We start from the raw sequence: 23,026 nt of genomic DNA, 5'->3' as shown, positions 1-23,026 counted from the left end.
TGCTAGCACAGCAGTAATTCGAGCCTGATTTCTTTGTAAGCACCTCTTGGACTCGTAAGTTATAATGGATTTGAAAATGTCTCACACTGATAAGATGCATTCTTTGCACAGGCTGCCAAGACATCTATTCTACACAGCATCCATCCGTTTCTTCACTCTATCCTCACTCAACCACCTGTTGTCAGAACACAAAACTGCTGCAGCGAAATTGTGTTTTAGCATGGTTTAGATTTGCATATTACCACAGGGTTTAATTTTGTTCTGTCAACCACACAGGCCAGTACCACCATAAATATTCTCATTTCCTGTGGTTTTCAATAAAATCTCTCCCAAACCAAACACTCCACAGTTTAATTGCTGGGCATATCGAAATTCATGGGTTACATCCACGATGCCGATCTGACATCCTGGCTACTCATGATTTTAATCACTGTCTGATACGTATGGCTGAAGACTGATAATTCTAGTAGAGGTTATTTTGGTAGTCTCAGTGATCTTGGTCTTCCAAATTAACACAAGGTATTTTTGTTTCACTAACTGACTACATTAAATAGCCATTGTTCTGAAGTTTAAATGGACTCAGCTTGATTTGGTCCATTTGTGTGCATACATATGTATTGCATTGCTGTTGATGTAACCATTCTGAGAATTTTCAAGAACTCATTCATCTTCATGTTTTTCAAGAATAGGCCACAGGCAGATTCCTGCTGTCATTTATTTGGCCTTGGACTCTCTTCTTTCACTAGTTTTTCACTAAATCTGAGTATCCTCATTGCAGCACAAGTATTTAATGAATTAACAATGTTAGACTTTTACCTCGAAACCAGCTCTGTACATATTTCTTTCGTAGGATTTATTTCTGTTCTGCCTGGACATATCTTCAGCCACTGCACACGGGACACAACCGTGTAGTGGTAATGGCACTAGACAAATAATAGAGGCTCCCAGGCTAATACTTTGTGGACAACAGTTCAAATCACACCCATGGCATGGGGGGCATTAAATTCAAATCAAGGGACTGAAAGCTAGTCTCAGTGCTGGTGATGCTGAAACTATCACTGGCTGTCAAAAAAACCCATTGGCCCTTTAAGAAGAAAACCTGACTCACACGTGAGTTGGCACATGTACAAATGTGACTGATTTTTATGTGGCCTCTGCAACAGTCAACTGTTTCACTCGTTCAAAGACGATTAGGAATGGACATCAAATGCTGGCCTTGCCTGCAACGTCCATATCCAATGAAAGAATAAACAAAATAAAATTTTCTTCGTTACGTGATTCCATACATGTTGCTTTAATGGTGAATAAAACGTTAAACATGCATTTATTAGCTGAAACCATTAAAGCTTATAGGCAAATATGGGGCCTACGAATGCACTTTGGCACCACAAGAACAAGATTGTCTTATTCCCTGCAACCTAAGGACGCGGTAGCCGCAGCAATAATACATGCCATATTACGACAGTCATACCTGCAAACTTGAAAATACCACTTTTTTTTTCTTACACTGTGCTTCCTGTCTATTAAAAAAACTCTTCATTTAACGCTAATATATTTCCAACATTCCATGAATATGTTGTGGTACCTTAGCAAATTCTATGTAGAAATCTGAGAAAACTACATCGACTGATTTCACTTCATCAAATCTACTAATTACATCCTCAAAAAAAACTATCAAATTCATCAAAAAGGGATTATCAGAGAAGACTGCAAGCTGAGGAGAGAGATGGGATTGCAAGAGTTCCGAAAAGTAGAATTTGGGGAGTTAGGATGCAAGTTTAAAAAAAAAGGACCTAAAGGTAATGATCCCAGGATTGCTACCATTGCCATGCACTAATCAGAGTACAAATGGCCGTGTATACTAGAAGAATATGTGGCAGGATGGGTGGTGCAAGGACCGGAGTTTCAGATTCCCAGGACATTGGGACCAGTTCTGATGCATAATATGGACAAATGTGAGGGTATCCATTTTGATGGCAGAAACAGGAAGGCAGATTATCACAAAGACCAAAGTAGTTGGGAAAGGGAAGGGTACAATGAGATCCGGGTGTCCTTTCACATCAGTCACTGAAAGCAAGCATGCAGGTACAGCAGGCACTGAAGGCAGCAAATGATATGTTGGCCTTCACTGCAAGAGGATTCAAGTATAGGATCAAGGACATAGAACATAGAACAGTACAGCATAGAACATAGAACAGTACAGCACAGAATAGGCCCTTCAGCCCACAATGTTGTGCCGACCATCTTCCTGCAATTTTACAGGGTCTTAGTGAGAACAAACCTGGAGTATCATGAACAGTCCTGGTCTTCTTAACTGAGGAGGGAGGCTCAGGCTATGGAGAAGGTGCAATGAAGGTTGACTGATTTCTGGGATGGTGGGCCTGACATATAACGAGACACTGGATCAATTAGGACTATATTCACTTTAGAAGAATGAGGAGAAGTCTCATAGAAATCTATAAGCTTCTAACAGGACCAGAAAGGGTAGAAAGGATGCTCCCTATGACAGATGAGTTCAGAATCAGGGGTCATTGTCAAAGGACATGGGGTAAGCTTTTCAGAACTGAGATAACGAAAAATTTCTTCATCGAAAAAGTGGTGAGCCTATGGAATTCTCTGCCAGAGAGCAGTTGAAGCCAAAAAATGTAATGTTTTCAAGGAGTTAGACATTGTTCCCTGGCCTAAAATGATTAAAGGGTATGGAAAGAAAGTGGAAAAAGGTGTACTTTGTCAGACAATCAGTCATAATCAGATTGAAAAGGCTGAATGACCTACTCCTGGTCCTATTTTCCACGTTTCTATGAAAATAAAGACCAGCAGTGTATAGTCCCACCCTGTCTAAAAAGCAATTTTTCCTTACTGCTTTTCTGTTTACTGTCATGCAACTGATTTTGCAAACACAACACCAAGATCTTTTTCAATCCTATGGGCTTCAGTCTTGTTAACATGTATGTTACTTTAATGTTTCAGCATGTTTGAACAGTAAAAGACAATCCCTTCTTGCTGAAGGGGAAATAGTTAAAATTGGACATGGTGAGATGTGGACCTGGAACAATATTTATTCTTTTCCTATTTTTGTAACATCCTCCAAATCCAGAAACTTCCAAAATCTTAGTGCTGCACCAATTCTGGCTTCTTGCACACACTGGCTCTACTTGCTCTATTTCAACTGTCAGCCTTCAGCTGCCTTGGCCTTAAGCTCTAGAATCCATTTCCTAAATCCCTCTGCCTCTCTTAAGATGCTCCTTAAAAGCTGCCTCCAGTTGTGGGCATTTCCTGTTTACAAGTGTAACATGCTGGGGACTTAAAGTTGAGCCAGATGTCAAGCTAGTCAATTTGAACAAAACGGCTATTTTATATGGTCTAGGAACAATATCTTCATACTCAACAATATAGCTGAGAAGAAACCAAAAACTTACTCCAAGTCTTACTCAACTGTTAGGTTATTCATTTAATTATACAGTCACAGAGTTGAACAGCAAAGAAATAGATCCTTCAGTCCAGCTTGTCCATGCCAACCAGAAATCCTAAACTGATCTAGTTCCATTTGCCAGCATTTGGCCCGTATCCCTCTAAACCTTTCTTATTCATGTACCCATCCAAATACCTTTAAATGCTGTAACAGTGCCCATCTCCACCACTTCCTCTAACAGCATACTCCATGCACACACCACCCTCTCTGCGAAAGAGTTACCTCTCAGATCCTTTTCAAACCTTCCCCCTCTTACCTTAAACCTATACCCTCTAGTTTTGGACTGCCCACCCTAGGAAAAAGACTTTGGCTATTCACCCTATCCATGCCTCTCATGATTTTATAAACCTCTAAGGTCACCTCTCAGCCTCCAACACCCAGGCAAAATAGCCCCAGCTTATTCAGTTTCTCCCTATAACTTGACCCCTCAATCCTGTCAACATCCCTGGCAGAGAATGAGATAAGATTGATAAATTAAACTGCATTTACTTCAATGCAAGACGTCTGGCAGGTAAAGCAGGTGAACTTAGGGCACAGTTGGGAACATGGGACTCAGAGTCAGAGAGGGACAAGACTGGCAGCTTAATGTTTCAGCATGTTCTAGACGCTCCAGAAGCCATAGGAAGGATAGAAAGGGAGGCAAGAGAGGAGGGGGAATCGCATTTTTGGTTAAGGATAATATTATAGCTGTACTTAGGTAGGATATTCATGGGAGATCACCCAGTGAAGTTACAAAAACAAACTTGTTGGAAAAGCTCAGCCGGGCTGGCAGCATCTATGAAGGAGAAAACAGAATTAATGTGTCGGGTCCAGTGACTCTTCCTCAGAACTGATGGTGGCTGGGAAAACGGCAAAATAGGGAGGTGGGTGGGGTAGTGAGTAAACGATAGGATAGAGCCCAAAGAGAGAGGAAGACAGTTGGACAGACAACTGTCCAACAGAGTTGTGGGTAGGGGCCCAAACAGGACTGCAGCAAGAAATGTTCCACATAACATACGAAGAGACAGGCATAACTAGGGCCCATGCGGATACCCATGGTAACCCCTCTTACCTGAATAAAATGAGAGGAGTTGAAAGTGAAGTTGTTGAGGGTAAGGACAAGCTCAACCAAGCAGAGGGGGGTGGTGGTGAGTGGGGATGGTTCAGGTCTTTGCTTCAGGAAGAAGCGGAGAGCCCTAAGACCCTCCTGGTGGGGAATGCATGGCAAAGAAGTGGTGGCTGGAGCCAATAAATTGGAAGTTTTGAAATCGGCCTAAGGCATCAGATGAATCATGGATGTTTGTGAGTAGGAATTGGACCGGGGGAGAGGGCTGAGTCAAGGTAGGAAGAGATGAGTTCTCTGGGGCAGGAGCAGGCTGAAACAATGGTTCTGCCTGGACAGTTCTGTTTGTGGATTTTTGGCAGGAGGTAGAAACGAGCTGTGTGGCGTTGGGGAACTATTAGCTTGGAAGCAGAGGTGGGGGGAAATCACTGGATGAAATGAGATCTGTAACCGCAGTGGATACAATGGCCAGATATGCCATGGTGGGGTCATGGTCCAATGGAAGATCGGAGGAGGTATCCGAGAGCTGGCGTTCAGCTTCTGCAAGGTAGAGGTCAGTATGCCAGACGGCAACAGCACCACTCTTATCAGCAGGCTTAATGACAAAGTTAGATCCGAGTGCATGGAGTGCAGTCAATTCAGAGGGAGACGGGTTGGATTTGTTAAGAGGGGCAGAGAAATTGAGGCGACTAACGTCACGTCAACAGTTCTCAAATGAAAAGATCAAGTGTGGGTAAAAGGCCGGAGGGAGGGGTCCAGGTGGAGGGGGAGTGTTGGAGTTGGGCAAAGGGGGCTGTGGGACAGGGAGTGGACTCTTGTCCAAAGAAATCAGCACAGAGGCGAAGATGGCAGAAGAACAGTTCAGCGTCATGTTGTACCCGAAATTTGTTAAGGTGGGGACAGAGGGATAAAGCTGAGGCTTTTGCGGAGTACGGAAGGTTCAGCATCGAAGAGCAGAAGGTTAGGAGGGATGGTGAATACCCAACAGGGGTTGGGGTGTTGAGGAAGGGGATAAAGTCAGAGGGAAGGTGGGGAGAGGAAGGTTCCAGAGGGCAATAGGTATTTTTGAGTTGTCGAATACAAAAAAAATCTTTCTCAGATGCATCAATGATATCGTCGTTGCTGCTTCCCACTCTAGTCTGGAATTGGAAAACTTCATCAATTTCACCTCCAATTTCCACCCTGCCCTCACTGTAACCACTCCTCCCTTTCCTTCCTCGACATTTCTGTCAACCCATCTCCCGCACTTCCGCCCTCAAGCCTTCTATTCCCTCCCGCAACAGCGACAGGGTTCCCCTTATCCTTACCTACCATCCCACTAGCATCCGCATCCAGAAGATCATCAGACACTATTCCCGCCACCAACAGACACCCATTCCCCTCCCCTCCCTTGTTCGCCTTCCGCAGGGACCGTTCCCTCCGGGACACCCTGGTCCACACTTCCTTCACCCCCAACACCTCCCCATAGCCCTTTCCCTGTAACCAGCGAAGGTGCAACACCTGACCATTTACCTCCTCCCTCCCCATTATCCAAGGGCCAAAACATACCTTCCAGGTGAGGCAACACTTCACCTGCACTTCCCAGAATCTAGTCTGATTCATTCACTGCTCACAACGTGGTCTCCTCTACACTGGGGAAACAAACCATAGACTTGGCGACCGTTTTGCAGAACATCTAAGTTCTACTTGCAGAAAAGACCCTGAACTACTCATTGCCTGCCACTTCAATGCAACACCCTGCTCCCTGGCCAACATCTCTCTCTCTGTCTCACTCCAGTGTTCCAGTGAAGCCCAACGCAAGCTGGAGGAACAATACCTCATATTCCACTTGGGGACCCTACAGCCCTCCAGACTCAATATTGAGTTCAATAACTTTAGGGCCCAAATCCTCCCCTGTCCCAGACCCCACCCCAGACACCAGTCTTCATTACCATATAGCCTGCCATTACGCAGCCCCTGTTGTTAGTCACTAACAGTCCCCACTGACAAATATTCACCCTCCCAGCCTGATCGTTAGCAACTCCTTAGTCTGTCCAACTGTCTTTCTCTCTCACTTCGGGCTCTATCCTATTGTTTGCTCCCTACCCCACCCACCTCCCTGTTTTCTACATGTAAACTGACGTTTTCCCAGCCACCATCAGTTCTAAGAAGAGTCACTAGACCCGAAGTGTTAACTGTGTTTTCTCCTTCACCCATGCTGCCAGACCAGCTGAGCTTTTTCAGCAACTTTGTTTTTGTTCCTGATTTACAGCATCCACAGTTCTTTTGTTTTTATTTTGTCCAGTGAAGTTATATTGGTAAAACTGAGAAATCAGAAAGGGATGATGATCTTGTTGGGATATTATAATCCCAATTGTCAGTTGAAAATTGAAACGCAAATATGTAAGGAGATCTCAGGCATTTCTAGAATAATAGGATTGTAATGATGCAGGACTTTAACTTTCCAAATATAGACAGTGACTGTCATAGTGTTAAGGGTTTGGAGGATAGAATTTATTAACCGTTTACAAGAAAACTTTCTTATTCAATATGTGGATGTACCTACTAGAGATGGAGTAATATCTGACCTTCTGTTGGGAAATAAGGCAGGACAAGTGACTGAGGTGTCATTGTGGGAGCACTTTGGGGCACATGATCTTAATTGTTTATTTCCCAGACATACTTATGTTCCTCAGGAAGGGTCAGCGGTCCCAAAACATTAACTCTGTTTTCTCCTTCACAGATGCTACCAGACCTGCTGAACTTTTCCAGCAACTTTGTTTTTGTTCTTGATTCACAGCATCTGCATTTCTGTTGGTTTTTATACATATGTTCCTTTTGGTTTGAAATACATATATTCAATATAAAATTTTAATCTACATACAAACCCGAAGTTTGGCTGTAACACAATTCTACTTGTAAACAAATCAAAATAACTTTATGACACTTCATCCTCTTACTGCTTCTTCTCTCTCCCAAAACATCCTGGTTATATAAAACAGGAAATAAAAAATGAATGGGATTTGTGTAACAAATATATTTACCCCAAAAACCAAAAAAAAACCTAAGTATAATGCAAGAGTAAAACTGAGTGCTGAACCTAATTATTCACTTTCAAATCTGATCAATGAACCTGAATTACTTGCAATGCATGAATACCATCATCAAACTCCTTCAGTGCTCAGAAACCTTGTCCTTTGAGTTTCATTACTACAACAACCATTCAATATTATCGACTCATACAGCACAGAAACAGACCGCTCGGTCCAACTCTTCAACGTTGATCTGACATCCCAATCTGACTTGAACCCATGTGGCAGCATTTAGAACATAGAACATTTGGTCCAAATCCCTCTAAACCCTTCCTATTCATATACCCATCCAGATGCCTTTTATATACTGTAAGAGTGCCAATTTCCCCCACTTCCCAGGCAGCTTATTCCATAAAAACACCACCCTCTGTGCAAGTTACCTCTCAAGTCCCTTTCAAATCTTTCCCCACTCACCTTAAACCTGTGTCCTCTAGCTTTAGACTCACCCAACCATCGGAAAAAGACCGTGGCTACTTACCCTATCCATGCCCCTCATGATTTTACAAACCTCTATGGTCACCCCTCAGTCTCCTATGCTTCAGGGAGAAAAGCCCCAGCCTATTCAGCCTGCCCTATTAAGCTTGAATGCTCTAGTCCCAGCAGCATCCTTGTAAATCTTTTCACAACTTAAAGTATATTCTTCACCTCTATAAAATTTAGCCAAATTCTCCTCCCACTCCCTCACTCGACTGCAACAAAAACTGGGAACTTTGTCGGAGATAGTAAGAACTGCCAATGCTGGAGTCTAAGATAACACAAAGTGGAGCTGGAGGAGCACAGCAGGCCAGGCAGCATCAGAGGAGCAGGAAAGTTGATGTTTTGGGTTGGGACCCTTCTTTAGACTTTGTTTGGTTTTGCAAAGACCCCTGCAAATTACTTCCTTCCTGCAGTGTGGAATTATCATAGACAAAACAATAAAACCAGGTAGCCTGTGCTGAGCAACAAGTAATTTTCAATTAATTCAACCCATAGTTATTGTTGTTTTTGTTCCCAATTCCTCAAATATCCCATACACACAGCCCTTCACTATCAGAATCTTTTCCACAAAGTATTGTCCCTGACTACACCACCATCTCTGAAAACAGCAATCCTCTTTCTCTGCTTCCCTATCTTGATGTAACATACAAAATATTTTTTTTAAATTTCCTCGTCTCAAAGCATCTGTTGAGCTGGTTCTTATTCAGATTCAGTCGCCCCAATGTTTTGTCTCATGCCACCTAAGATTCTCATAGCCAAACTCCACATCTGTTGCTACTCACCCTTTCCAAACTCATGCAACTCAAAAATGTAATTTCCTCAAACCAGTGCTTGCTAACATGATTAATCATGCTCTTTCCTCCCCCTTTATTTCCATTTCAGGCCACCATTATTGCCACTTCTAAGCAGCCATTCCATACAACTATTATCTTTTCTCCAATTACCACATCCCAAAATCCTTTCATTTCTTTTCAGCATGCAGCTTTGCAGTCACACCTCCATTACTACAAACTTTACCTAACATCAATATGGCTCAGTCAAATCATTGATTACTTTTGACAAAGCTAACAGAGTGTAGTGCTCCTTATTCTAGTTGCCATTTTCATGGTATTCACTGTACACGCCCACTTTATTCTCTTCTCAGTGTTATCCACAATGCTGCTCAAAAGTGGTTCCACTTTTACATGTTACGCCTAATTTTTGTAAATTCTCAGTCATGGCTTTTTCCTCCCTCTCATTATCATCACCTCAGGTGTGTTAACAGATTTGACATTTAGCCTCCTTCTCTTCCTTACTTGCCTGCTGTACCTCAACATCATTCATGTTTATGGATTCACGTTCAAATGTATACTCATGGCAACAAACTTATTCTTCCTACCAACACCGTCAAATGTTAGTACATTGCATGAATTAGAAATCAAAACCAAATTCTGGAAGGACAAGAAAACTCTTTCCCTTCATCTTTGGCAAGAATTCCTTTTTGACTTCCACCAAAACTCAACATCTTATCTTCAAATTCTATCCCTCAGTCTTGTGCGCACTCAAGTTATTTGTCCCCAAACAGTGTTTCTTAGCCCATATCCTGTTGCCCAATAATGTCAGGTTTTACCTCCACATTTTCATCTACATTTGCCACAACATATTCCAGATACCAACGAACATTTAGTAGTAAATTTTTTATCTGCCAACTTGGTATTTGCAGTACGGTCATGAGCCAACTGTTATGACTTTTAAAAATGACGATGCATCCATAACTCCATTGCCCGTTCATCTAACTCATTCCATTATTTCCTCTGTACGTCAATCTTCACATTTACCCAACCCGCAAAGCAGCAATTTCTAAACAATCAGCTTGATCTACAAGTAATTCCATAGCTTCCTCTCCCTCAGCACATTCCTTCAGCCTTCTTATTTACACACGCCTTCCACTCTTTAGGTTCCTTACTACATCTTATCTTCTCTATTTCTACTCCAGCTTCAGGTGCAAAGCCTGCAGATGTTTAAATGCAAGTAATTTCTAGAAAGATTTCAGAACAGTTTTTTGTGTCTTACAGCCAAGGAGGAAACATGCCACACTAGATTTAGTAATGGTAGCAAAGCAGAATTAATTAAGCATCTGCTGCTCTGACAATTTTTTCAGATAACTGTGTTGTTATTAGGCTCAGGGGGCTCAAACGAGTAGCAGTGCATGATAACAGCATAGATATTAGCTTCATTAGAACAGATGTGAATTTTTACCTCGGAGAAATATTCACTTTATAGGCTGCTTTCCTTCCTTTTCAAAAAAAATTCTTCAAACTTCACATTGTGAAAATGCAATTATGTTTTTTTTTCCACATGGACTCAAATAGTGATTTTCAAATATGTTGGATATAAATGAGAGCGCACTGCCTAAAGTGCTTGTCATATATGCATGCATAATTCACACAGTTACCAAATTAGTCTTAATAAGAAGAAAAAATAAGATAGTCATAATGAAACATTTCAATTTTCAGAGACTGAGAAACAGAACACTCAGTTGGAAAAGTCAAGGAATTTCTAAGTGTGTGGGTCAGATTTGTGTTTCATAGATCCAAGAAGGAAATATGCCATACTGGATCATACCAGTGATCATACTATAACTAAATTATACAGTAGGCTCAAGGGGATCAAGAGTGTAGGAGTTCATTATAGGACAAATAATAGTGGCAATGTCAATCGTGGTATCAATAATGAAATCAGGGCACATGAGGCAAGGGGAATTCAATAATCAGAAATGATTTCAATCTAAAGGCTGGTAAATCTAATGAGCACAAATGCTGTGGGGGAAGAATTTCTGTAACGTGTCCAAGAAAGATTTCTGGAGCAACTTGTTGAGGAACCAATTTGGGCACCAGCTATCTTAGATCTAGTGTTATTCAGTAAGAAAAGGCTAATTAACAATCTTATTGTAAAAGAATCTTAAGGGAATAGCTACCTAATGATAAGTCACTATGATGGGCATTGCCCATTAACTTTGAAAAAGATGCAGTTGAATCCAAAAATAGGGTCTTAAATATAAACAACAATTTAAAAGGTGTGAGGAGGAGGTTGGCTGTAATGAACTGAAAAACATACATTCTAAGGCTTGATGGTGCATAGGTAATGGCTAGTAATTAATGATTCGTTTTTAAGAAGCAGACATTGCTTTAAGGCAAAAATGTTACAGAGTAAAAATGAAAAGCCATGGCTAAGAAGGGAAGTTAAAGGTAATATTAAATCAAAGCAGAAGCTTGTAAAGTTACCAAAGTTAAATCTAAACCTGAGAATCAGGAGAATTTTAGATATCAACAAAAACAGGGAGGCTACAAGGTTAAGAAAGAGGGAAAGTAATACTAGATAGCAAAAAACAGAAAGAATTACAAAAGCTTCAATAATAAGTAAAATGGAAAGAAAAGTAAAGTTGGGTCCATTACAAGCACCGGTAAAAGAATTTATTGTGGGTAACAGAGAAATAGCAGACAAACTAAATAAGTACATTGCGTCTGTCATCATAGAGGGGACACAAAAAAAACGCTGAAATAATCAAGTTACAAGGGTTCTAGTGACAGTGTGAAACTTAAAGAAATTAATAAAAAATAATATTAGAGAAATTAATCGAACAGAAAGTTGACAAATCCCCACGACCCAATGAACAAACAGTATTATTTGTTTATGCCAGGAAGTTGAATGGCTCCCAGGTTGTCCTCTGATTATCAATGTATTTAATGTCCAGAGAATAGAATGTCATTTAAAAGAATTAAATGAATTTTCCTCGAAGCCTACTGGAAACTATTTGCACACATTGGTGTCTTTAGAAACCAAGCAAGATATAATCCCATTGCTGGTGAGACGAAGGATCATACAAATAGACGAAATGAACTGGCCAGTCACACCACTTATTTCTTATCTTTTGATTTAATCCCTTAATTGTGACAGTTCACCTGACTATCTTTGAGACACAGAAAGAGAGAGAAGGCAGCTGGAATCAAGGAAGATTGAGTTTAAATCACTGACCTTAATTAGATTCCTTTGTGCTTCAACTTGATTTTCCTAAAGCTACTGCATTGTTAATAAATTGTTAAATCATTTGTTTAATTTATAAACATGGTGTCTGTTATTGGTTATTCACAAAGTCTGGTATTGGTTATTGGATGTCTTGTCAGGAACGCTTGGGATCCTTTTTGAGGGTCATTAAGTATTTTAATTTTAATGTGTTGTGAGTAAAGGGATACAGAGGCTGATTTGATTTGGCAGGTATCTCCATGTTATAACAATATTAATGTACTATATCAACGATGGGAGACGGAAGAGACAGTTGTTGTAAATAATACTAGGTTATGTGATGAAGCAAGTTGTGTGGACAGAAGCAGTAAACTGTAAGGGAGCAAGTGGGGATTAAGTCAATTGACATAAAAAGGGGAGACTTTGAAAAAGGAAATTAATTGAGCTGTTGATAGTCACAAACTCCCAAAAGCTCACAGTTAAGTAGATAAAGGAATCTGGGGCCCTTAAATGTTTATCCTTAATTGTGAAACTTAAGAAACTAAGTTCTTACACTTTCAAGTTAATTTCCAATTAATGCTACAATTACCTTTTCAAAACATAATAATAAATGCTAACAACTGCAGATCAATTGTTGTTGTCGTCCGGGAAATGATCAATTAGAAGTATACAGTCCAACTCTTCTGACTCAGGACCTACAGTGGATTTCAAAGGAATTACTTAATGTCTTTAAAATTTCTTTTCCTCTGTTTCTCTAATCCATTCTTTTCCCTTCTATTTTCCTTTCTTTGCTTGGTTTGGCACTTAATTCACCTACTCTAATTCAATCCCCTTCTCAATTCTTTGTCGGCCTTTTATTCGTTCCTTTAAACTCATTGGCTCAGGAGAAATGCTGTTTATTCTGTTGTTTACATAGGTCCATAATGCCTGGATGTTGTCACCACACTTATCTTCAGCAACTTTGTACGCAAAAAGATTTTCAAACATAAACATGCACTAGCAGAGCACATCAATAGTTGCCCCACTTGAGCAAAATCTCAGCCATTATACATAACTAGTTTTAAAATATCTGTATTTAAACTTGTTAAAAGATATTGCATAAAGTTTCAGCAAATAAAGGTTATGCACGAAAACAGCCTTTTTTTGCATAATTTTTTGTTTTAAACTGCAAAATTAGAAATGGTTACAATTAAGCAGCTTCCACCATGCATTACTATAAAACTTATCATGCAACTTGTAACAGGATAAGTGCCATTGATGTCTTCACTTACAAAGGGTACTGTATGAGATTAGCTAAGAAGCTGCAAACTTTGGCATTGCACAATTTTGATTCAAATGAAATAGTCCACAAATAATATTCTTGTTCAAAATATATTTGCAACTTAGCCTCAATAGAGTTACTAAAATATCAAAAGTTTGCACAATTTACAAATTATAGCTGAAAATCTGGCTTGTGAGAAATGCTGAATTGGCTGACCTAAACTTTGGCAGCCAGGATGCTAACTTCAACGATCCTTCTGAGAGAGGACAGTCAACCAGGGATAATAAGGGGTAGATAATAAAATGTGAAGCTGGATGAACACAGCAGGCCCAGCAGCATCTCAGGAGCACAAAAGCCGACGTTTCGGGCCTAAACCCTTCATCAGAGAGGTCCTCTCTGATGAAGGGTCTAGACCCGAAACGTCAGCTTTTGTGCTCCTGAGATGCTGCTGGGCCTGCTGTGTTCAACCAGCCTCACATTTCATTATCTTGGATTCTCCAGCATCTGCAGTTCCCATTATCACTGACATAATAAGGTGTAGAGCTGGATGAACACAGCAGGCCAAGCAGCATCTCAGGAGCACAAAAGCTGATGTTTCAGGCCTAGATCCTTCATCAGAAAAGGGGGAGGGGGAAGATGGTTCTGAAATAAATAGGGAGAGAGGGGGAAGCGGATCGAAGATGGATAGAAGAGAAGATAGGTGGAGAGGAGACAGACAGGTCAAAGAGGCAGGGATAGAGCCAGTAAAAGGTGAGTGTAGTATCCCTCACACCCCGTCCCCGCAATAACAATCAAAAGAGAATGCCCCTCATCCTCACATACCACCACACCAACCTCCGGATCCAACGCATCATCCTCTGACACTTCCGCCATCTGCAATCCGACCCCACCACCAAAGACATTTTTTCCCTCCCCACCCTTGTCTGCTTTCCAGCGGGCCACTCTCAGTGACTCACTTGTCCGTTCCACACTCCCCTCCAGCCTCACCACACCTGGCACTTTTCCCTGCAACTGCAGGAAGTGCTACACCTGTCCCCACACCACCTCCCTCACCCCCATCCCAGGCCACAAGACGACTTTCCACACAAGCAGATGTGCAGGTGAAATATGTTCACCTACACATCTGCTAATGTGGTATACTGCATCCGCCGTGGCCTCCTCTACATCGGGGAAACCAAGCAGAGGCTTGGGGACCACTTTGCAGAACATCTACGCTCAGTTCGCAATAAACAACTTCACCTCCCAGTCGCGAACCATTTCAACTCCCCCTCCTATTCCTTAGACATGTGCATCCTGGGCCTCCTGCATAGCCACAACGACGCCACCCAAAAGTTGCAGGAACAGCAACTCATTCTGCTTGGGAACGCTGCAGCCCAATGTAATCACTGTGACTTCACAAGCTCCAAACTCTCCCATCCCCCTAGCGCATCCCAAAACCAGCCCAGTTCGTCCCCGCCTCCCTAACCTGTTCTTCCGCTCACCTGTCCCCTCCTCCACCACAAGCCGCACCACCATTTCCTACCTACTAACCTCATCCCGCCTCCTTGACCTAACCATCCTCCCCAGGCTGACCTATCTCCTCCCTACCTCCCCACGTACAGTGGCTCCATCCCCGCCTCTTAAACCTGTCTGTCTCCTCTCCACCTATCTTGTACTAGTGACATCACCAACCCAAGGAAACCTAAACAGATAAATAGAAAGCAGGACATAACACCAGCGCTTCACCAGAGGCTCACTGATGATGTTACCTAGAATGGTGACGGATTGTCTGGGAATGAACCTTACAGCTCAGTGAACCAACTTACATCCGGAACAAAATAAGGACCCACTCTTTTGTGGACTGAGAAGAGGAGAGCGTGGCTGTGTTGGAGGTGGAAGGAAGACATTGGGTTGGCAGTGCACCCTTGCAACCGGTGGATCTTAATGCTGGCTTCGGCCTAATGCTGGTTCAGGGGAGCAGCCAACCTGCAACGATGGCTGCGGCAAGTGCTCATGCCCCGGGTCAGGGGGTCCGGAACACCAGCCGCGTTTCCGTGAAGAAGGTGGATGAAGGTGCACCTGTGGACTGCACCTTCTTCGTGAAGAGGGTCCTGTTGGACTGTTGTGGGTTCGCTGCTGCGGACATTTACTGCCTGCAGGATTTCTCTGGAGGAGGTTTCTACGATGTAACCTTCAGGAGTGCCAAGCTTTGCGAGTGCTTCCTGGAGGTTTTCAAGGAAAAAGGCGAGGGCCCCCACTCTGTACTGACTGCCGTCCCGCTGTTCGTGATGCCGGTGCAGAGGAGCCGTATGGTCACTGTACACATGTACAGCCTGCATGTGCCAGCAGCTGATGTCCTGACCTTCCTTGGAAGGTGCGTGAAAGTGGAAGGGGACCTAACCAACATCATGGACTCCTTTGGGATCTGGACAAGCAAGAGGCAGGTCAGGGTGACGCTGAGGACGGGCGCGACGGGAACATCGTACACCCACTGTCCAGCTTCGCGATCGGTGGGAGCAAGGGCTACCTGACCTATGCAGGGCAACCCAAAGTCTGCCATGCCTGTGGTAGGTCAGGTCATGTGGCAGCCGACTGCAAAGCCACCATCTGCAGGAACTGCAGGAAGGAGGGAAACCATGCAAAGGATTGCCCAAAAGAAGAAAACTGCAACCTTTGCGGGGAAGCGGTCCACCTCTATAGGGCATGTCTGCAGCGGGGGACCACCTACGCCCAGGTCGCCGGCAGGGGCATTGCGGGGCAAGCCCCCCCCCCCCCCCCCCCCCCCCCCCCCGGAGGAGAGGAAGGCACCAGGCCCCTGCAAGGACCCCCCTAGTGTGCAGGTGGGCCAGGTCGTGCAGGATGGACCCGAGGCCAGCGAAGCACCCCTTCAGGCTCCGCTTCCCCCCCCGACAACCCGGAGTCAATGGAGGAGGCAACAGGTGACCCAGGGGAGTGGACGACGGTCCGGAAGGCGAGGAGGAAGGTGCGCCGGAGGGCCCCAGCTCCGCAACCATCAGGCGGGAAGAGGCAGCTACAGGGGGGCTATAAGAGCTCCGCTGACGAGGGAGATTCGGAGGAGGCCCACCCAAAGCAGAAGCTAAAGATCTCAAGGGAGAAGGAAAGCAGCACCTCGACTCCAGGTGATGGGAGGCATCCTGAGGCTCCCTCCGACACCCAGCCACGCGCTGCTGGGGCCCTGGAGGGCCCCCCGGAACCTTCAGGTGGGAAGCAGGAAACAGCGTGTCCCCAGCCTGACCCAGAGCCGGACTCTCCTGCCTCCGTACCCCCGACGGGGGGATGCCACCCGGAAGGCAGCACGGACGGTTTCCAGAACACAGAGCGCGTCCAGCAGTTAGCCTGGGCAATGGGCATGAAGGGACAAATGGAGGGGCTGGACCTTGGACTTGGGGAGGGTACTGCGGTCACTGCCCACAATGGGGATACGAGTTGCAAACGTAATGTGCGCTGCGTCAAGTCCACCGCAAGATGCGTGTCCATGTTGGCCTAACTGACCGTCAAGGCAGACCTCCTGTTTCTGCAGGAGTGCGGGATACCGCACCTCAGCAGGTACAGGAAATGGTCGGGCGCCTGGACCTGTGGGCCTTCAATTTGGTCGGGGGCTAACGACTGTCGCTCCTCGGGCCTGGCTATTCTGCTGCGGGGGCGCAACTTCACCATCTCTCAAGTTCAGGAGGTGGTGGTGGGGCACCTCCTAGTGGCTGATGTCACCTACAGGAACGGTCCCCTGAGGCTGATCAATGTGTACGCCCCAGTGGTACGGAGTGAGCGGTTGGCCGTCCTGCAGCGGCTTCCACCACTGCTGGCTACGTCCAGGCCGGTCATCCTAAGTGGAGACTTCAACTGCATCATTGATGCAGATGGAAGATCCGACATGGGGACAGCGGGTGGGGGGAGTCAACTGGGTGTCACGTCCAGATTCCTGATGGGCACGGTGAAAGACGCCAAGCTGCTCGACATCTTCAGCACCCCTGCAGACGGAGCGCAGCGGAGATACACCTGGTCGCGGCCAGACAGGTCTATCTGCTCAAGGATAGACTTCCTGTTTGTGGCATGGGAGTTCTCGGTCAGGTCCACCGGCGTTCTTTTCTGACCACTGCCTCCTGCTGGCCGACTGTCACTTACAGGACGACCAACAGGCCGGCAAGGGGATGTGGAAGCTCAATACGACTCTGTTGACCCCAGAGAACGTCAAGGAGCTTAAGAGGGAATACGCCGGTTGGAGAACCGTGAAACCCCTCTTTGAGTCTCCGGGCGACTGGTGGGAGACAGTGAAGGGGAACATCGAGAAGTTCTTTGTCCTCAAGGGTATTCGGAAGGCGAGAGAGAGGCAGGGAAAGCTGTCGCGACTCCAGAAAAGGATGCAGGACCTGTTCCTTTTGCAGTCGATGGGGGTCGATGTCACAGAGGACCTCCGCGAGGTAAGAGGCCAGCCAGCCTCACTCTTCGCCGCGGAGGCCTCCAGGATAATCTTCCGGTCCAGCGTCCGCTCCGTGGAGCAGGGCAAGACGTGCTCGCGTTTCTTCTTTCAGAAGATGCACAAAGAGAGCTCTGTGCTTCGCCGGCTGAAGGAGGACGATGGCTCGGTGACGTCGACTTGGCCCGACATTTTGAGGATCAGCAGATCCTTCTATGCTGGACTGTACAGCGCGAAGCCCACGGACAGCACGGCCTCTGAGTTGTTCCTGTCGTCTATCACAGAGGTCTTGGACGACGGCACGAGGGAGTGGCTGGACCGGCCGATATCCCTGGACGAGCTGACCAGAGCCCTCAAGTCCTTGGAGAGGAATAAGACACCCGGGAGCAACAGCTTACCAGTCGAGCTGTATTCCGCTATGTGGGACCTAGTTGGCCAGGACCTGCTGGAGGTGTACGATAGTGCGCTTTGGGCAGGGGAAATGTGCAAGTCCATGAAGAAGGGCATCATCACCCTCATTTACAAGAGGAAGGGGGAGAGGGAAGAAATCAAGAATTGGTGTCCCATTTCATTATTGAACGTGGACGACAAAATCCTGGCCAAGGTCATAGCCAACCGGGTCAGGTCTGTCCTGGAGTCGGTGATTCACCCTGGCCAAACCTGTGCTGTGCCGGGCAGGAAGATCGCTGAGAGCCTCACACTCATCAGGGATACGATCGCCTGCGTGCAGGACAAGAGAGTGGACACCTGCCTCGTCAGCCTGGACTAGGAGAAGGCCTTCGACAGGGTCTCTCATGCTTACATGAGGGACATCCTCTCCAAATTGGGGGTCGGGGAGGGCATCCGCAATTGGATTCGGCTGCTCTACACCAACATCGTTAGCGCAGTCTCGATCAACGGGCGGGAATCGGACAGTTTTCCCATCAGATCTGGAGTCAGGCAGGGTTGCCCGCTCTCTCCTGCCTTGTTCGTGTGCTGTATGGAGTCCTTCGCCGCATCCATCAGGAAGGACGTGAGCCTGAAGGGCATGACTATCCCAGGCAGCGGAGGTCTTCAGGTCAAGACCTCCCTGTACATGGACGTCGTCGCCATCTTCTGCACCAATCGTCGGTCGGTGAGTAGGCTGTTGGACATCTGCGGCCAGTTTGAACTGGCCTCGGGTGCCAAAGTCAAAGTCAACAGGGGTAAGAGCGAGGCCATTTTCGGGAACTGGGATGACCGCTCCTTTATCCCCTTCACTGTCAGGACAGACTGCCTTAAGGTGCTGGGTGTTTGGTTCGGTGGAGCTGGGGGCGTGCACTAAGACTTGGGAGGAGCATATCACCAAACTGAAGCAGAAGCTGAGCAGGTGGACGCTCCGGTCCCTCTCCATCGCGGGTAAGAACCTGGTTGTCAGGTGCGAGGGGCTTTCGATACTGTTGTACGTGGCGCAGGCCTGGCCTATTCCCTGGACCTGCGCCGCTGTGGTCACCCGGGCCATCTTCCACTTCATTTGGGGGTTGAGGATGGGCCGGGTTCACAAGGACACCATGTACAAAGACCTGGAAAACGGGGGAAAGGGCGTACCGAACGCCACCCTCGCCCTGATGGCTACCTTTGTGTGTGGCTGCATCAAGCGGTGTGTAGATCCTCCGTACGCAAACACCAAGTGTCACTACTTACTGAGGTTCTACCTGTCCCAGGTGTTGCAAAGGATGGGCCTGGCCTCGTTGCCACGGAATGCTCCGAGTCGTTGGACCGTCCCGTACCACCATTTCGTGGAGAAATTTTTGAAAGGAAACACCTTTGACCACAAGGCCGTCAGGCAGTGGTCAGCACGTAGTATCCTCGAGACCCTTCGGGGAAAGGAGAGGGTGGATTCCATCGTGTGATTCCCCATGCAGACTGCCAAAGTCGTTTGGCAGAATGCCTCATCGCCAGAACTTTTCAAACAAGCACAAGGACATTGCTTGGCTGGCGGTGAGAGGGGCTCTGCCAGTGAGATCCTTTATGCACACCTGGAATCTTTGCACCACCGCACGCTGCCCTCAAGGCGACTGCGGGGGGGACGAGACTGTCAATCACCTCCTTCTGGAGTGTGCCTACGCGTAGGAGGTCTGGAGGGGGATGCAGTGGTATTTGTCGAGGTTCGTCGCGAGCAGCTCCGTGACACGGCAGTCCGTGCTCTACGGGCTGTTTCCCGGGACGCACAACGAGACCAACATCAACTGCGCCTGGAGGACCATCAATGCGGTGAAAGACGCTCTTTGGTCTGCCCGCAACTTGCTGGTCTGCCAGCTGAAAGAATTGACCCCGACCGAGTGTTTGCAGACTGGCGCACTCCAAGGTCCAGGACTACGTGCTGAGGGACAGGCTAAAGCTTGGGGCAGCCGCTGCCAAGGCGTGGTGGGGCAAGACGACTGTATGAAACCCCTCGTCCAGAATAGAAAAAAGGTTCCTATCTGGTAACTGGGTCCAGCTGGCGCCTTCCCCAACTGGTCAAGGGGCCAACGGAGACTGTGTGGGGACACGACTGCCGGGGTATTGTCTTTGCTTTTTTTTTCTTTGTTTTGTTTTTTCCTTTAGTTGGTGTACATACCCCCTGGGTAACCCAGAGCAGCTTGCATGACTGGATAGGTGTATAAATGTTTTATTTTTTATACATTCTATGAATAAAGTATATTTTTTCAAACAAAAAAAAGTGATGAAACGTCTGAAAACTAACCTTCCAGCTCAGCGAGCAAACTCACATCCAGAATTTTGTTCCACTTTATAGCTATATACTTGTAACTCAATAATCACACTCAATGTACTTACACGCCACACCAGATGCTAAGCCATATAGCAATCCACTTCCCTCAGATGCCTGTTCAAAAATTTGAGTCCTTGGAGATGGGCACTTCTCTTGCCGAATGAAGTTGTAAAGTAATGTTTTCACAACTCTGCTAGTATACTGAAGGCTGTGAAAATAAAGAAAAACAAATGTCTAAAAATGTATTACCAATCTACTACCCATTTATAAATACCTTAAAGTCAGTGGTCTAGAGTGCAGTAGATATCTTCCAATTCCACAGTTCTGTACAAAAATTTTACATTCGGCAATAATTAAGTGTGAAAAGAGACAATTGAGCCTATCAAGTTTCCACACCCCTCGAAGAGAATCCCACTGAGACCCAGATCCAGCCCTGCACTGTCACAGATAATCTACTTACAATCATAGAGTAATACAGTATGCAAATAGGCCCTTCGGTCCATGCTGACCATGGTGCCCTCAGTTAGCTTCAATTGTCCACATATGGTTCATATCCCTCTAAACCCTTCCCCTCCATGTACCTATCTAAATATTTTTTAAATGTTGCTATTATACCCGCCTCAACCACTTTGTCTGACAAACTATTCCATACACGCACCACTTTCTGCATGAAAAAGTTGCCCCTCAGGTCCTTCTTAAATCTCAACCCTCTCACCCTAAACCTATACCCTCTGGTTTTCAATTCCCCATCCCTGGGAAAAAAGGCTGTGTGCATTCATCCTATCTATGCTCCTCTTGATTATATGAGGATAAGATATATGATATAAATTAAACCCTCAAGGAATAAAGTCCTATCCTGGCCAACTTCTCCCTATAACTCAGGCCTACAACATCCTCATAAACCTTCTTTGCACACTTTCCAATTTATTAATATCTTTCCTATAAAATGGTGACCAAAACTGTACACAATACTCCTAGTGCGGCCTCACCAACTACTGATACAACTGTAACATAATAACCTGACTCCTATACTTAGTGCCTCAACCGATGAAGACCAGCAGGTTAAATGTTTTCTTCAACACCCTGTCTACCTGTAACGCCATTTCAATGAACTATGTACTTGTACTCCTCGGTCTCTCTGTTCTACAACACTCCTCAGGACCTTCCTGTTTACTGTACAAGTACTACCTTGGTTTGACTTTTTAAAGTGCAACACTTCACACTTCTCTGTATTGAACTGCATTTGCCAATCCTCAGCCCAATGCCCAATCTGATCAAGATACCTCTGTAATTGTTGATAACATTCCTCACTGTCAATGATAACTTTTTAATTTTGTATCATCCACAAGCCTACCTTGTACATTCACATCCAGATCATTTATGAAAATGACAAATAACGAAGGTCCCAGCACTGCCCCTTGAGGCACACTACTAGTCACAGGCCTTCAGTGTGAGAAACATCCTTCAACCGTTACCTTCTGCTTCCTACCATTGAGCCAGTGTTTGAATCCAATTAGCTAGCTCTCCCTGGATCCCATGCAACCCAACCTTCATGACTAGCCTGCTGTGCGGGACCTTGTCAAAGGCTTACGAAAGTCCATACAAACAGCATCCACTGCCCTATCTTCTTCTATCCTCTTGGTTACCTCTTCAAAAATTCTACTTAGCCTGCACATCCCTGGACACTGAACAGCAATTTAGCATGGTTAATCCACTTAAACCTGCATATCTTTGGACTGTAGGAGGGAATTGGTGCACTCAGTAGAAATCCACAAAGACACAGGAAGAACATACAAACTCCACATAGACAGTCATCATAGACAGGCTGAAATCAAACCAGGGTCTCTGGCACTGACAGTCAACAATGCTAAACAGTGAGCCAGCCATGCCACCCAGCAAACCAAAGCAGAAACCAGAACAAAAAGTTTGCTTGGTAGAACTGTCATAATTTCAAACGCAATTCACAGCTTGGATCTTTGGTTGCCTCCGAAGTAGAAACTCTTGGTCAAAATGTCAAAACTGTAGATGCCTCACATAAAATGCAATGCAAACTACTTCACATCCAAGTGGTAATCTAGTTAGCATTATGGCACGTTCTTAATCAACTTTCTCACTAAAAAAACCAGTGTGTTATGTGAAATCTCACCTGTAATCTATTAAGATATTACACACAACTTTACAACACAGGAACAGGCCCTTTGGCCCACCATGTCTGTGCCAAACATGATGACATTCTAAACTAATCTGCCTGCACATAGTCCAAATCCTTCTATTCCCTGCCTGTTCAGGCAGGTGTCCAATTGCCTCTTAAACGCTGTTAAAGTATCTGCTTCTACCATCTCCAAGCACACTCCAAGCACTTACCACCCTCTGTGTAAAATCTTGCCTCACTAATCCACTTTAAGCTTTGCTCCTCCAACTTTAAACATATGTCGCCTGGAAAAGGACTCCAACTATTCACCCTCTTCATGCTTCTCAATTGAATATACTTCTATCAGTCTCCAACACTCCAGTGAAATCAAGCCAAGTTTGTGAAATTTATGCTTATAGCTAATA

The 23,026-nt window shown here is 45.3% G+C and overlaps 1 protein-coding gene across 6 annotated transcripts in view; it reads right to left on the bottom strand.

The window, feature by feature from the left end:
* dym (dymeclin) overlaps positions 1–23,026 on the bottom strand; it is a 438,871-nt gene that overhangs the window by 296,956 nt on the left and 118,889 nt on the right. For all 6 annotated transcript variants that reach the window (XM_059649745.1, XM_059649765.1, XM_048533408.2 and 3 more), the window contains exon 8: positions 20,536–20,678. In XM_059649745.1, the coding sequence (XP_059505728.1) occupies positions 20,536–20,678 (143 nt within the window). The remainder of the gene's footprint in view (positions 1–20,535; positions 20,679–23,026) is intronic.

This window comes from Stegostoma tigrinum, chromosome 1 (genome assembly GCF_030684315.1).
Source record: "Stegostoma tigrinum isolate sSteTig4 chromosome 1, sSteTig4.hap1, whole genome shotgun sequence".
Taxonomy (NCBI): domain Eukaryota; kingdom Metazoa; phylum Chordata; class Chondrichthyes; order Orectolobiformes; family Stegostomatidae; genus Stegostoma; species Stegostoma tigrinum.
Note: the sequence above shows the minus strand (reverse complement) of the source record. Positions and strands in the feature narration are given on the sequence as shown.